At 42.3% G+C, this 16,691-nt stretch overlaps 1 protein-coding gene across 1 annotated transcript in view; it reads left to right on the top strand.

The window, feature by feature from the left end:
* GXYLT2 (glucoside xylosyltransferase 2) overlaps positions 1-16,691 on the top strand; it is a 77,859-nt gene that overhangs the window by 19,198 nt on the left and 41,970 nt on the right. The window contains exons 2-3 of the mRNA XM_068983013.1: positions 3,474-3,666; positions 9,509-9,640. Coding sequence (XP_068839114.1) covers positions 3,474-3,666; positions 9,509-9,640 — 325 coding nt within the window. The remainder of the gene's footprint in view (positions 1-3,473; positions 3,667-9,508; positions 9,641-16,691) is intronic.

Here is a 16,691-nt window from a genome sequence, read left to right as displayed (position 1 = left end):
TATTTGTTTCATAGTTTGGGCACATGAATAATACAGACAATTACATCGTGCGTTTCTGTGTACCCTGCTCTCATCTTAAGAAATAAAAACTTAAGTGCCCGGAAGTAACCACTGCCTCGTCTTTGATGTCTCTCATCCTCATAACATGATGACTTTTACTCCATATGTCTGTGAACAACACGCAGTGTTTGCTGGTTTTTCAGCTTCATCCAAACTGTCTCAATCTACCGCCCTCCTGCTACCTAATTGCTCTTTTTCCTGTTTGTCCTTATGTTTGTACATGACCTTCTGAATTGTTTATTTTCACTGCTCTGCAGTATTCTGCTTACATTTGTCAGATATATTCATGATTCTCCTGTGCATGGACAGGAAAGTTATTTCCAACTTTTCAATATTATAAATAGGACTGCTGTGAGCATTCTTCCATGGGTCCTATGCAAATGTGCAAGAGTTTCTTCAGGGCTCATATGCAGGTGTAGAACCAGAAGAGTGAGGGTGTATATATATCTTCACTCCTGACGGATGTGACCAAAAGGCGTTCCAAGGTGTTTGCTGCTGCTGCTGCTGCTGCTGCTAAGTTGCTTCAGTCGTGTCCAACTCTGCGACCCCAGCGATGGCAGCCCACCAGCCTCCCCCATCCCTGGGATTCTCCAGGCAAGAATGCTGGAATGGATTGCCATTTCCTTCTCCAGTGCATGAAAGTGAAAAGTGAAAGGGAAGTCGCTCAGTCGTGTCCGACTCTTCGTGACCCCATGGACTGCAGCCTACCAGGCCCCTCCGTCCATGGGATTTTCCAGGCAAGAGTACTGGAGTGGGATGCCATTGCCTTCTCCTTCCAAGGTGTTTAGGTCAACTTAAATTGCCCCAGCAGCATCTGAGCTGTCCCCAACCTCCATATCCACTCTGAAACATATATAGTCCAACTTTTATTTTTTAAGTTTCACCAGTCCAAAACAACATAGAGTCTCCTTATTGTTTGAATTAGTATTTTCCTGATTACTGAGGTTAAGATATTTTATTCATGTAGAAGTCCAAAGTGTAAACCTAAACTAGGTGGAATTGTACTCTTTGGAGGTGGGGTAATGGCTCATATTTAAGACAGCTAAGCTGTTACATTTATTATTTTAAGTACCTGTGGATACTTGTGTTTTTAAATGTTGAGCATAATTTTAAGCAAATGAGTATGCATTAAATGTTTTTGCAGCATATTTTGGCTGGTATTTTGACTGACTTTTTCTTAATTGACTGTGATTTTGGCCTTGTCTGTGACACATCCTTCCCATCCCTTTATATAAATTAGTTGGGAGTTGGCTTTAATAGCAGGTATGAAAGTCCATCTATGAAGCTGAAGGAGAGAAGACATCTGAGTCCTGAAGGCAAGGATTCTTGGATTCACCAGGCATGCTTCTCATTTAGTGCCTTTGGTCTGACTGTCCCCTTTGCCTGGAATCCTCCTCACCCACAAAAGCATCTGACTCCTTCCCTCCCCACCATCAGATTGTCATCGGATCTCGGCTTCTCAGTGAGGACTTACTTCCCTGACTTCGCAATGTATAGTATGTTCCAAACCATCAGACACTCCTGTATCTCTCATGGTTCCACCCTGTATTTCCTGCTTGCTGGATGACTTTCTTTGTGAGTTGCTCACTTACTATTTGCTTTGACTGGTATTCTTTCTTCGTCTTTTGCCTACCATCTGTAGAATGTAACTTCAGCAAGGGCAGGCATTTTGATCTGTATTGTTCACTGCTGTCTTCCTGGTACCCAGAAAGGTGTCTGGCACATAGTAGGCACTTCATATAGATTTATGGAGTAATGGGACGGAGTGAGCAAGGAAAAGAGGGTCGAGAAGAGCATTTCTGAGAGACACGGCATGTGCTAGGATCTGAAGATGAAATGAGATGGAGAGCTGCAGCCTAAGTGTGACTGTGATTATGAATGGCTGCCCACCCAGGCTCCAGGTGCTGGAGGCAGATACAAGAGACCTAAGTAGAAGCCACAGTCAGCAGTTTGAACTTGATCTTCAAGGCAGTCAGGAGCCTTTACATGACTTTTGTCAAGGGAATAACACAATCCTGTTTGCATTTTAGAAGAACGTGACTCTGACCCCAACAAGGAGAAATCATAGATGGGGTTAAGGATCGGATTGGAGGCGGGTGGACCATCTAGGGGGAGTCACAGTGATCTTGGAGAGGGAAGATGATGCCTCATCAGGTAGCAGCAGGGAGCTGAAGGGACATGGACGTCTCAGAAGATACATCTCTACTGTCCTCTCCTCTGATCCCTGAAATTAGTGGAATCTGAGTAAGTCTATGCATCTGGACCTAACTAAGCCAGGAGGCCATGCTTCTACTCAGCATGCTCTTAAGTAATCAGACTGGAAAGTCTTCCAAAGTGTTCCACCCACATCTTCAACTTTCCTCTTGGTGAAAGAAATCTGGAGCACGGCCGCCTTTATTTGAGCGAGCAGTGAATAATGGAGCAGCACGCTGATTGAACTCGAAGTTTTTGGAAGGAAGGTAGCATTCCACATCCAAGCTCCCCTGGTCTCCAGATCTTTTGTGCAAGTAAATTAGTTTCATTTGTCTCAGGGCACCTTTTTCCAGGCCAACTTCTTGCAGCTTGCCTGCAAATGTTTCTCAGTGGTGTGTTTGAGGCTTGGCTGTGTCTCCTTGTCTGGAACAAATCTTTTATTACGAGGAAATAGCTGGAAGATGATTCTGGACTCTTGGACTCTGTTCCCCTCTCAGCTGTTGACTGGGTATTTGATACCTTGGTAATTTTCAGCTTAACCTGTCCTCTCTCCTGCCTGCTTCTCATTAATAAACATTTCACGCTGGAAGCTGAATTTCATACCTACCAGCTCAGCAGTCTTGAGCGAGATGATTAAGATTAACACCTGTTTCTGTGAGACTCTCCCAAGATGTCATGGAGGCCCCATGTGTTGTTTTCTTTGCTTACCTCCTGGGTTTGCATGATTTTCCTTTGGGCCGGTGGTCATGCCTTCCACTTCAGCCTAAAACCCTCCAGATGATAGGAGTATCATGTTGCTCGTTTCACATGGGAAAGCCACTGTCCACCCTCGTCTTGTTCAAATTGCATTCAAATCTAATTTCCATGGCCCATGTCAGTGGGAGCACCACAGCCCTGTGTCAGCTGTCAGAGTTTAGCAATACCATTTCCAAACATGGGCCAGTAGGCAGCCAGCAGGCACTAGACAGCTGAATGCTGGCGGAAAAAAGCCTCAGACACCTATAGCAGTCCAAACAGTGACTCATCCTGCTATTGCCAGGATAAATATGGGAATAAAGGGTATTTTTCTCTAAGCAGGAAGAATTGTCAAAATGCTTATCACTTTATAAAGTATAACAGATTGTGCCTGTTCATGTTTTGAAATGTTCTAACCCTCCACTAGCTTTTATTTTTCTTTAATGAGTTTAATAATGGCTTTCACCTATTTTTCTTCTTTCTAGGAGGCCTGGAGAACTCAGGAGTTTCCAAGCTGAGCTGCCGCCCGAGCTCTGGATCCACTTGGCAGTGGTGGCCTGTGGCAATCGTCTGGAGGAGACGCTTGTCATGCTCAAATCTGCCGTGCTGTTTAGCCACAGGAAGATGCAATTTCACATCTTCACTGAGGAATCTCTGAAGCCTGAGTTTGATAAGCAGGTGATTGTGCAGAAATTGTGGCACGGTATTTACTGAGTGTAGACAGAGTGTACTGTGGGACATGCATATCCTGTTTCCTACTGTATTTTACTGAATACTCAGCTGTGTGCCCACGAACACTTGACTCTGAGCCTTAAAGTTGTCATCTATAATATAGGGATAATTACACCCCCTTAGAGAGAGACAGGGAGGATTAAATGAGGATCAAATGAGATGATGCACTTGAAGCACTTGACCCAGAGCTCCACCCCTCCTGGTGTTACTGACACTGCTCTCAGTGGGAGTCACGTAGCTTATTTTTATTTGTGTATATATATTTTTTGAATGACAAATAATATGTGCTCATCAAAATAAATTCAAACGGGATGTTATAAATATAAAAGGTAGCAGTCCTTGCTACCCTTCTTCCCCACACAAGAAACTATCAGAGTCAACACTTTTGAGTAATTCTTCCATATTTTTTTCACATACAGGTGTGTGTATGTGTATTTATGTATCTGAGAGATTGAGTATGTATATGTGTATACATGTATATGTGTGTACTCTTCCTGTATTGAGGAACAAGTAACAGTTCCCTCCCAATACAGGAGTGCTTTGGAAATAGCTATTTTCTCTGGGCTTGTTGCATGTGCAACTATAAACCGAGTTTGTTTTCCTGGCGAGGCTTCTCTTGCAGTGAGTTCTTGAGTGCTGGCAGAGAGAGCAGCTGTTTTGTTTTGTTATCTACCAACTTGTGTTACCGGGGCTACATCCTGCCATCCGAGTAGCCACACTGATGAGAAAGGCCAAAGCAGAATGTTGGGTAACTAGAGACTAATAACCGAAATCTAGAGAATGTATTATGATTTCTACAGAAAAAAAAAAAAATCACTTTGACATCCTCTCCTAAAGAAGCCAGGGAAGAAACTGCCTTGGGACTTGAAATTGATTGGCAAATACCTTGAGAAAGGTCTGCATCAGGGGAAGGGGCAAGCAAAAACATTGAAACACACGTAGGTAGCTTCTCTGAAGCTGTGGTATAATGGGAATTATAATTAATAATAATAGTAATCATAATTTCAAAAATAGAATAGCATTTATCAAGGGCTTATGATTTACTGTTATTTAATCCTCATAGCAATCCTTTGAAAAAGTTAATAACCATATCCGTAGTTTGCTAACTAATAAAATATCCGTATTTTACTAACTGAGGTCATTGAGGCTTAGAGAGTCTCAGTGATTAACTCATCTGATGTCAGTTCAAGGTTTCTGACCCAAATATCCATAAACTTAACTTGACTAGTTCTCAAACTAGTAGACAGAAAACTCAGATTCAAAACTCAGCTCCACTATTCACCTGCTGCCTGATCTTGGGCAAGTCTTGGGGCTTTTTGGGGGGGCTTCACTAGTCCATTCTAACGGAGAAGGCTAATAGTACGCCACTCCAGTATTCTTGCCTGGAAAATCCCATGGACGGAGGAGCCTGGTAAGCTGCAGTCCATGGGGTCGCGAAGAGTCAGCCATGACTGAGCGACTTCACTTTCACGCATTGGAGAAGGAAATGGCAACCCACTCCAGTGTTCTTGCCTAGAGAATCCCAGGGATGGGGGAGCCTGGTGGCTGCTGTCTCTGGGGTGGCACAGAGTCGGACACGACTTAAGTGACTTAGCAGCAGCAGTCCATTCTAAAGGAGATCAGTCCTGGGTGTTCTTTGGAAGGAATGATGCTAAAGCTGAAACTCCAGTACTTTGGCCACCTCATGCAAAGAGTTGACTCATTGGAAAAGACTCTGATGCTGGGAGGGATTAGGGGCAGGAGCAGAAGGGGACGACAGAGGATGAGATGGCTGGTTGGCATCACTGACTCGATGGATGTGAGTTTGAGTGAACTCCGGGAGTTGGTGATGGACAGGGAGGCCTGGCGTGCTGCAATTCATGGGGTCGCAAAGAGTCGGACAGGACTGAGCAACTGAACTGAACTTCCCCCTCTGCAACTTGGGACCAGTGGGAGTGATAAAAAGAGATGCTTATCTGTGCCCAAGATAGGCTAGGTCAGGCTGCACTAACAACTTCCGGAAAGCTCAGAGACTTTCCACATGCCTGCTGAATGTCTCAGAGGGCCTCTCCACGTGGTCCTGTCAGCCTGGGACCAGAGTTAACAGAGACCGTTCTTGCATGTAGCTGGCACCTGCTGGAACATTTGGCCTCTGCAGTTCTTGAGATGCCACGAAAGGAAAGACAGGGACTATCAGATCCCCACGGTGCCTTTCACTCCCTCCTCTTGACACTGACATTTCTGTTCCTATTTAACTGTCCAGCAGCAGCCGGTCACAAGACCCACCCAACTCCAAAGGGGCTGAGAAGTATGCTCTGTGCAGGAATGGAGCAAAAGTGGCTATGGGCCAACACTAGTCGGGTCACGTACAGTATCCATTGAACAAGTATTTATTGAGTACCTACTACATGCTAGAAGTTGGGGCATGAGAATGGAACAGAACAGAATGCAGACTTAAAAAGAGAAGGAAGATGTATATATATAATTACAGATGCGTAACAGGTTGCGTTTTCTGAAGGGCCCCCTCGATCCTGCCTCCTACTGTTCACATCTGTATGTACTCTCATCCTGCACTGTCCCAGGGCTGGCCTGTATGAACAGTAGCATAGGGAAGAAGTGACACTATGTCACTTCTGAGATTAGATCTAAAATGACACTGCACCTTCCATCTTGGTTGCACTCTTTCTCTCTTGGAGGCCAGCTCTCATGTCAGAGCAGCCCTTGCAGAAGACCATGTGTTAAGGCTTGAAGACTTCTTGCTGACATTCATGCACATGAACTTGGAGACAGGACTTCTCACCCCATCCAGCCTTCAGATGACTCACCCTCACTCCTCATCCAGAACACCCCAGCTCACAGATTCCTGACCCTAAGAAATGATGTGAGATAATGCATGTTTGTGGTTTTAAGCTAGTAAGTTTTAGGGTCATTTGTTACAAGGCAAGAGCTAATACAGATACATCTACACACATAATATGTGTGTGCATGGATGCTTAGTAGCCCACCAGGCTCCTCTGTCCATGGAATTTTGCAGGCAAGAATACTGGAGTGGGTTGTCATTTCCTTTTCCAGGGATCTTCCCAACCCAGGGATTGGACCCGCGTCTCTTGCATCTCGTGCACTGGCAGGCAGATTGTTTACCACTGTGCTACCTGGGGAACAAAAATCAGAAACGACTGAGCGACTGGGCACGAGCACATATGTACGTGTACATAACATAGAGTATGCCAGATGTCCTGCTATGTGGCGAAAAAGGATACAGCTTCTGCCTGGCTATCTCTTGGGATGCCTGGCCCTGGAACCTCGCCACCATGCAGTGAGAAAGTTCAGATTCACCCACAGGAAGAAGCCCACACAGAGAGAAGTCAGGTCCCCAGCCGGTAACTAACCTCCACCACCAGACATGTGAGAACAAGCCGTTAGATGATTGCAGCCCCCAGCCTCCAAGACTTGTAGTTGAGGCCTCAGACACTGTGAAGCAAAGTCAAGCTGTCCCGTCTGTGCCTTGTCTGATTTTTTTGATCCTTGGAATCTATGAGAATAATAAATGGTTGTTTTGTACTACTAAGTTTTGGAGTAATTTGTTATGAGCCATAGTACTTGGGATGTTATAAATTAGGAGCTATTGTATGGGAAAATTTTGTAGCTACTTGTGCAGTTGGGTTATGTTTTGCGTTGCTCAGATGACTTTATCCCTCTGACGGCTTTTTTCCTCAGGTCTTTGTTAGACCAGTGAAGCCCAATTGCAAAGGAAATTATAATAGGGTGTTAAAAATCACAGCAGGGCATATGGCCCCATTTTTTTTTGTTTTTTTTTTTTAATGCTGAGGTTATGGTGCCAGTTTAGATGTAAACCATTGGCTCTTTCATAAGTCACAGAATGTTTCTCAGTTTCAATTTCTTCATTTGTATCAAGCAAAAATCTCTCATAGATACACAGAAGGGACAGATGATTCTTGCTCTGCTTGTTGTGGAGTCTAAGTGTGAGGCTGTATCAGATTCTACAGATTCCTTGGAATGTTTCTGTCTGGTGGGTACTGTATTAGCCCTAAAACTGTAGATCAGCAGCAGTTGGCTTCTGCTCAGCCATGTAAGATGCTGGTGTGTAGGGGCACGTTATTGCCTCCTTCTCAGGGCTGTCAGTTAGTTTCAACACTGAGGCATTGTGGGAATATCCAGAGTGTCTTGTGATAACTTTCTGGGAGGCTCAGGGACACATACCTCAGCGTCAGAACAAAACAAAATGCTAATTGCCATCATGATTCCTCTGGAAACTACATTGTGGGCAAGTGCTGTTTTATTGAAGTAGATTTTTTTTTTTAACTGTTTAAGAACTAGAATTTTTTTAAGCTGTAGACATTGGTGTTTACCACCTACATTGTTGATATTTAATATTTGAAAGTTTCATTTTTGTCATCTCCTAATATAAAGGTTGAAAATGTCAGCTGGTTGGTTTCTTAACCTCTTCAGGCAGTTTACAATCAAATATACAATTTAACTTTGCCCCTGACTCAGAACCAGAAAATAGTAGGACACAGAAGTGGGGACAGCCACGAGCCCGTTCTGGTGGGGTGCATGAGACATTGACGTTCTGTAATGGTAGATGTAAAACATCATGCCATTGTCAAAACCCATAAAATTGGGTGATAGAAAGAATGACTCCTCATGTAGACTATGGGCTTTACTTGATAATGTATTGATACTGGGTCATCACTTGTAACAAATGTGCCGCATTCATGCAAGATGTTAATAATGAGGAAACTGTAGGATAAGAAAGAGAAGGAGAGAGGATATATGGGAACTCTGTGTACTTCCTGGTCAATTTTTCTGTAAACATAAAGCTGCTCTGAAAAATAAAGTCTACTGATTAAAATAATTTTATTATAAGATTAATATAAGCAGAGAAAGTAATATACACTCCCTATAAAAGTTTTGAAGAATACAGAAATATAAACATAGAAAATGACACCCCCACTTCCATAGGTACCCACTTTTAACAGTACGGTGCATGTCTGTTCAGATTTTCCCCTACATGTAAAATACATACATGTATTTTCCTCTGTGTGATAGACCCATATTATACATTTCTTTTTGGACTTTCTTTTTCTAGAACCTAACTATATATTGTAACTATTTTTTCATAATGGCACATATGCATGCGTGCTAAGTCATTTCAGTTGTGTCCAACTCTTTGCGACCTCAGGGACTGTATGTAGCCTGCCAGGCTCCTCTGTCCATGGGATTCTCCAGGCAAGAATACTGCAGTTGGTTGCCATGTCCTCCTCCAGGGAATCTTCCCAATCCAGGTATCAAACCCACGTCTCTTGCTTCTCCTGCGTTGGCAGGCGAGTTCTTTGCCACTTGTGCCCCCTGTTCTCACCCTTTACAATAGTCCACCGTGTACTTCCATCATAATGTGTTTTCCCAGTTCCTTATTATTGAGTTTTTAATTTGTTCCCAAGGGGATTTTTTTGTTTTGTTTTTTATTTTTTACTAAAAACTATGTTTTGGTGCAAGTCCCTGGACCTCTGTCTTGGGGTTTGTTATTACCACTTTCTAAATTACCCTCTTGGAAGTTTTTTTATAATTTACCCTTCCAGCATTTAGGTGCGAGTTTCCCATCATCCTTGCCAACTCTGGATGCTATTGTTTTAAATCTAAACAGTGGTCTATTCAGTGAGCACGAGTTGTGGTGATAAACTTCTGTGCGTGCTACCTGAATAATTTCTACACTGCCACTCAGAAGTTTTAGGTGTTTTCCATATTTCTGGGGTCTAATCACCCTCCTCTTCCCTGCTATCTTTTTCAGCTTCGACAGTGGCCTGACTCATATACAAAGAAGTTTGAGCACAGAATCTACCCCATCACATTTTCGGCTGGAAACCCTCAAGAATGGAAGAAATTATTCAAACCCTGCGCTGCCCAGAGACTCTTTCTTCCGGTAGGAACACCTGCTTTTAATAAGATGCTGCTTGGGAGAGAATTGCATTTGGAAACATCACGAAATTAACTAGCCTTTGTTTAGAAACATTTTAATTACGGTGGTTACAGTGGAAAATATGTTCCTCTTTGATTTTGTAGTTGATGCTCCTAATGATCAGGGTGTACAGAGAAGTTCCCTGTGGTTGAGAAATTGTCTTTCTCAAAGATTGAGGGACTGAGAGTATCCAGAGCATTCTTGATTATGAATCTTTGTGACTATGGATCCACATTTACTAGCTCTGTGGACCTCACTAAATCTCTAAACTTCTCTAAGCCTCACTTTCCTCCATAAGCTTGGCACATAGTTGCTGCTCAATAAATGTTATTTTAGATTATCGTTATTTCTCTTATAATAAGAACGACTACTGGATGTCACCATGTGGCTGTTGTCACTTTAGCCACTAAGTCGTGTCTGGCTCTTGCGACCCCATGGACTGTAGCTGCCAGGCTCCTCTGTTCATGGGATTTTCCAGGCAAGAATACTGGAGTGGGTTGCCATTTCCTTCTCCAGGGGATCTTCCTGACTCAGGGATTGAACCCACGTCTCTGACATTGGCAGGCAAATTCTTTACCACTGAGCCACCAGGGAAGCCCAGCTGTACCTTTGCTAGGGAATAATTCAGAGAAGGTCCAGGGTTCCAGTTCACTTTTTCATTTGGAGTGTTCAAGTTGAAAGTCTTTGTTTCCTTTTTAAAAAAAATCCTAAACAGAAAAGCACCAAAGATATACTAAAACTGACAATATCACTGAACAAAATGGCAGCTTTGACTTGTGAATTGCAGCCTTGACATTTGTCAAGGTCATGCTTTCAGTAAACATTTATTGAGCGCCCATTAGGTGCTAAGCTCCGGCTTAGTGATGGTGATATGACAGTGAACAAGACACCACGGTCTTTTTAAAATTTTTTTAATTTTTATTGAAGTATAGTTGATTTACAATGTTGTGTTACTTTCTGCTGTACGGCAAAGTGAGTCGGTTATAACTAGCATATATCCAGTCTTTTTTAGATTCTTTTCCCATACAGGTCATTATGGAGTACTCAGTAGAGTTCCCTGTGCTATACAGCAAATCCTTAATAGTTATTTATTGATCTTGCCTCCTTGGAGTTTGAGTCTAGCATGGAAATGAACAAGAACTTAGAAATGTGATCCATGCTGAGATGGAGAACAATCTCATGGATGTATGTAACATAGGGTTACGCTCTGATCTGGGGGATATCTAGATGGTTCTGTTGACAAATGGCTTTTATGCTGAAATGTGAAAGGAGAAGTAGCAGGAGGTGGTCACTGGGTGACTAGAGTCTGAGAAGTAATGAGAGAAAAAGGTTCCAGGTAAATGGAATAGTAGGTGTACAGGCCCTACTACAAAAGTAGGAAGGCACGTGTTTGAGAAGATAGAAGATTCCAGTAACTGAAAACAGAGTGTGGTGGAATAGAAGGGGTTGACAGGGTCTGGAGCCTGCAGACTCTATAAGCCATGTTGGAATGTCTGACCCTTGTGTTTAGGACAGTGAGATGCCACTGAACAGTTCTTAGCTTGGAAGTGAAGTCATCTGACTTGGGTATTGAAGAGGATTCAGGGATTTCCCTGGCGGTTCAGTGGCTAAGACTCCATGCTCCGATGCAGGGGACTGGGTTCAATCCCTGATCGGGGAACTTGATTCCACGTGCCACAACTAAGATCTGGCACAGCCAAATAAATAAATACATATTTCGGGGGAAAAAAAGGATTTACAGTATGGATAGTGGAATTGCTGAGACCAATTAATACTGACTTCAGCTATGGCAGTCGGTTGCCTTTGAGATGGATGCAGACCATGCCTCCGTCCCTATGAGTAGCTGGCTGTGAGAGCTGAAGTGGAGGTGATCAAGATTTCACCAAGGTTTCTGATCTGAGCAGCTTTTAAAGTTGATCTGTTTGAAATTGCCAGTATTCAGCTATTTATGAGCTACAAAAAAGGCTGTTTCTTTTAGTTCAACCTATACAATGTATGTGTGTGTATGTGTGAGCTCAGTTGTGTCCAACTCTCTGTGACTCCATGGATTGAAGCCTGCCGCTCCTCTGTCCATGGAATTTTCCAGGCAAGAATACTGGAGTGGGTTACCATTTCCTACTTTGGAGGATCTTCCTGACCCAGGGATCAAACACACATCTCTTGTGTCTCCTGCACTGGCAGGCAGACTCTTCACCATTTCGTCACCTGGGAGTGTATAATAGTAGTGCTATTTAGAGATGGAAAAGGGGACTTGCCTGGCGATCCAGTGGTTAAGACTCTGTGCTTCCACCATAGAGGGCAAGGGTTCAATCCCTGGTTGGGAACCTAAGAGTCCATATGCTACACGGTGGGGCCAAAAAACCCCCAAAAATGTAAAAACAAAACTTAAGAGATGGAAAAGGCTATAAAGAAATATCATTACTTGTAAAGGGAGAAGATGAGTTTAATCAGGGTCATATTTTGATTTTGAGGTACCTGGGAAACATCCACACAAGGAGGCCTTACCATCTGTTGGTCTGAAACCCCAAATGGCAAATGGCATTTTTAGCATTTCCTACTCAGAACTCGTGAAAAAGAAATACAACCTGGATGTACTATTAGTGGCGATTTGCTGCGCAAGTTCACTGACTACTAAATGACCTGTTTTTCACATGATACAGCCTTTAGTACAGGTTGTGACATGGGATTCACTGCATGAAACAAAGTAAGAAGTGGCTCAGAAGGTAAAGAATCCACCCACAGTGTAGGAGACCCAGATGCGATCCCTGGGTGTGCAAGATCCCTTGGAGAAGGGAATGGCAACCCATTCTAGTATTCTTCTTTTTTTTTTTTTTTCATTTCTAGTATTCTTGCCTGGAGAATCCCATGGACAGGGGAGCCTGGAGAGTTACAGTCCAGGGGTCTCAAAAAGTTGGAGACAACTGAGCGGCTAACACTTTCACTTCACTTTCAAGAAGCAACTACCCTAAATCAGAGCTAAAAACTCTGGGTTGGTGTTATGAAAACTACTTGAGAAGACAAGAAAAAAAAAATCTCAAGCTTCTGCTTAACTGTTTTAATGGGAAAATATTAGAAATCCCAAGTTATTATTGGAAAATTGTCTCCCCAACCTACCAGAAAAATAGTAACAACCCAGGAGAAGACATTTGAATTTTCCCTGACCTTGAATTGTGACTTTACTGTCACTATTAAAAAAACAAACCTACCACATGATGGTTTTCATTCATTCCCCACAAAACAAGTCTATTCCATTTTGAATGACAAATGAGTGCTGGAATTCCTTATCTGCTTTTGATAATGGAAACTAGCCCTTCTTAAAAATAATAAAGAGAGATTGTGGTTGACAGGACATTTACTTTCCCTGAGTTGTATATCATAACAGAAGATTATAAACATGGCTTTTCTGGACATCAGTGAGATATATTGATCTTCATGGTAATTTGAAATAAAGTCTAGGTGATGTTTTCCTTGAAATTTGTCTCTATAAAACCAAATCAGGGGTGCTGCTCAGTCAGTGCAGAGGAGATGGAGATTCTAAAATGCAAACATTCTGGCCCTGGTCAGTCCAGTGACTGAGAATCAGTCTTACCTCTTTTCTGAGGCGGTGTCGTCTGTATATGAAACCTTTTCTCAGGTAAGTGAAAGTGAAAGTAGCTCAGTCGTGTCCGACTCTTTGCAACCCCATGGACTGAGTCCATGGAATTCTCCAGGCCAGAATACTGGAGTCGGTAGTTTTTCCCTTCTCCAGGGGATCTTCCCAACCCAGGGATCAAACCCAGTTCTCCCACATTGTAGAAGGATTCTTTACCAGCTGAGCCACAAGGGAAGCCCAAGAGTACTGGAGTGGGTAGCCTATCCCTTCTCCAGTGGATCTTTCCAATCCAGGAATCGAACCAGGGTGTCTGGCATTACAAGCGGATTCTTTACCAACTGAGCTATCAGGGAAGCCCTTTTCTCAGGTAAGATTTTACTAATCAGAGCATGAACCTTTGCAAGTCAAACCTATTAGATTCTCACGTACAATTAGTAGAATTCAGATCCCACCAATTCAAGATTTATGAAGTCCTAAATCAATCAATGGTCGTTAACTTTTCTGTTTCTGTGAACAGTGGATCTAAGGTCCATTTTTAGTGCCGGCTAACAGGTGACTTGATGAAGCTCCTTAGGCATGAAGCTCAAAAGTATTTAAAACAATATGCCAACCACAGATAAGTCAAATCTGTCCTTTCAAATTGATCCTGGAGGACTTTTCCCTTTTTGCATAGTAAAAGCCAAAAAAGCCTTTACTTTTGTAAGAACAACTGTTTTGTGAATTCACATCACCTTTTCTATTTAATAGGAATTAGTGAGATTTTATACTGAATCTCCACATTTTGTTACACAATGTGCCTGTTTGATTATAAAGACCTATCTCCTCAATAATGTTCTTCTCTGCAGATCCTGGGCTTCCCAGGTAGCACTAATAGTAAGAACCTGCCTGCCAATGCAGGAGACCTGAGACTCAAGTTTCAGTCCCTGTTAGTTATCCAGGCTCCTCTGTTCATGGAATTCTCCAGGCAAGAATACTGGACTGGGTTGCCATTTCTTTCTCCAGGGGATCTTCCCAACCCAGGAATGGAACTGGGTCTCCCACATTGCAGGCGGATTCTTTACCAGCTGAGCTACCAGGGAAGCCCATAAACTCTCACTAATTCCTATTAAAGAAAGAAAAGGTGATGTGAATTCACAAAACATAAATATGTCCTGAGAATTTTTTAACTGTATTTCCAACGAACTTATCCCATTCTTTAATATTTCAAAGTAATACTATGCCATATAAAAATCTTAATTACCTAGATTTTCTATGTAACATCAAGAGCAACAACATATAACCTTCCCTTTTTGCACTTATAGTTTGTTAAAGAGGTCTTTATCTGGTTCCAGTATTTGGAAAACTTTATGCCCACTAGAATGTTCTAATGCATCTGCCATATGTTGAGGGAAAAGAGAGGTTTACTTGGCTTATTAGAACTTTCTTTTATTAGAACTTTTTATAATTAAGGTAGGTTTTTGTATTATCAATAATATGTTTCAGAATTAGCAATTGAGACTTCCTTGAAAAGAACCTTTTGTATTTCAACAAACATTGACAGGCAAATAGGAATATATTAAAAAGCCTTATTAAGAGGAACATCAGTTTGCATCATCATAAATGATGTCTGTATATTTTCATCAAGCCCTAAGAGGCCTTATATTATCAGGATGAAGTTAACTACATAAAAGATCGTATGAAAACAACCCTAGACAGCAATCTTGTTGGACAAGTTTTCCACATTTGCTCACACATTATTAAACATTTGACATTCAGGATATTAGTTACAACTCTTGGTTACCTGTGAGAGAAACTCAATTTCAACTATGAATAGCTAAGCAGAGAAAGTGAAAGACAAGAATTAAATAGTTGGCTTAAAACTCCAGGACATGGAACCAACCTAGATGTCCATCAGCAGACAAATGGATAAGAAAGCTGTGGTACATATACACAATGGAATATTACTCATCCATTAAAAAGAATACATTTGAACCAGTTCTAATGAAGTGGATGAAACTGGAGCCTATTATACAGAATGAAGTAAGCCAGAAAGAAAAACACCAATACAGTATACTAACACATATATATGGAATTTAGAAAGATGGTAATGATAACCCTGTATGTGAGACAGCAAAAGAGACACAGATGTATAGAACAGTCTTTTGGACTCTGTGGGAGAGGGTGAGGGTGGGATGATATGGGAGAATGGCATTGAAACTTGTAAATTATCACATGTGAAACAAATCGCCAGTCCAGGTTCAATGCATGATACAGGGTACTCCGGGCTGATGCACTGGGATGACCCAGAGGGATGGGATGGGGAGGGAGGGAGGAGGGGGGTTCAGGATGGGGAACACATGTACACCCATGGTGGATTCATGTCAATGTATGGCAAAACCAATACAATATTGAAAGTTAAATAAATAGATAAATAAATAAAACTGAGATTAAAAAAAAAAGTTGACTTTAAACTCAACATTCAAAAAACTAAGATCATGGCATCTGGTCCCATAACTTCACGGCAAATAGATGGGAAAACAATGCAAACAGTGACAGACTTTATTTTCTTGGGCTCCAAAATCACTGCAGATGGTGACTGCAGCCATGAAATTAAAAGGTGTTTGCTCCTTGAAAGAAAAGCTATGACAAACCTAGACAGCATGTTAAAAAGCAGAGACATTACTTTGCCAACAAAGGTCCATCTAGTTAGTTCAGTTCAGTCGCTCAGTCATGTCTGATTCTTGGTGACCCCGTGAATCGCAGCACGCCAGGCCGCCCTATACGTCACCAACTCCCGGAATTTACCCAAACTCATGTCCATTGAGTTGGTGATGCATCCAACCATCTGATCCTCTGTCGTCCCTTTCGCCTCCTGCCTTCAATCTTTGCCAGGGTCTTTTCAAATGAGTCAGTTCTTTGCATCAGGTGGCCAAAGTACTGGAGTTTCAGCTTCAGCATCAGTCCTTCCAATGAACACTCAAGACTGATCTCCTTTAGGGTGGACTGGTTGGATCTCCTTGCAGTCCAAGGGACTCTCAAGAGTCTTCTCCAACACCACAGTTCAAAAACATCGATTCTTTGGGGCTCAGCTTTCTTTATAGTCCAGCTGTCACATCCATACATGACTACTGGAAAAACCATAGCCTTGACTAGACGGACTTTTGTTGGTTAAGTAATGTCTCTCCTTTTTAATATGCTGTCTAGGTTGGTCATAACTTTCCTTCCAAATTTTGGAGCCCCCAAAAATAAAGTCAGCCACTGTATCCACTGTTTCCCCATCGATTTGCCATGAAGTGATGGGACCAGATGCCATGATCTTCGTTTTCTGAATGTTGAGCTTGAAGCCAACTTTTTCACTCTCCTCTTTCAATTTCATCAAGAGGCTCTTTAGTTCTTCTTCACTTTCTGCCATAAGGGTGGTGTCATCTGCATATCTGAGGTTGT

This window comes from Capricornis sumatraensis, chromosome 10, assembly GCF_032405125.1.
Source record: "Capricornis sumatraensis isolate serow.1 chromosome 10, serow.2, whole genome shotgun sequence".
Taxonomy (NCBI): Eukaryota; Metazoa; Chordata; class Mammalia; order Artiodactyla; family Bovidae; genus Capricornis; species Capricornis sumatraensis.
This window is presented reverse-complemented; position numbering and strand designations above follow the sequence as displayed.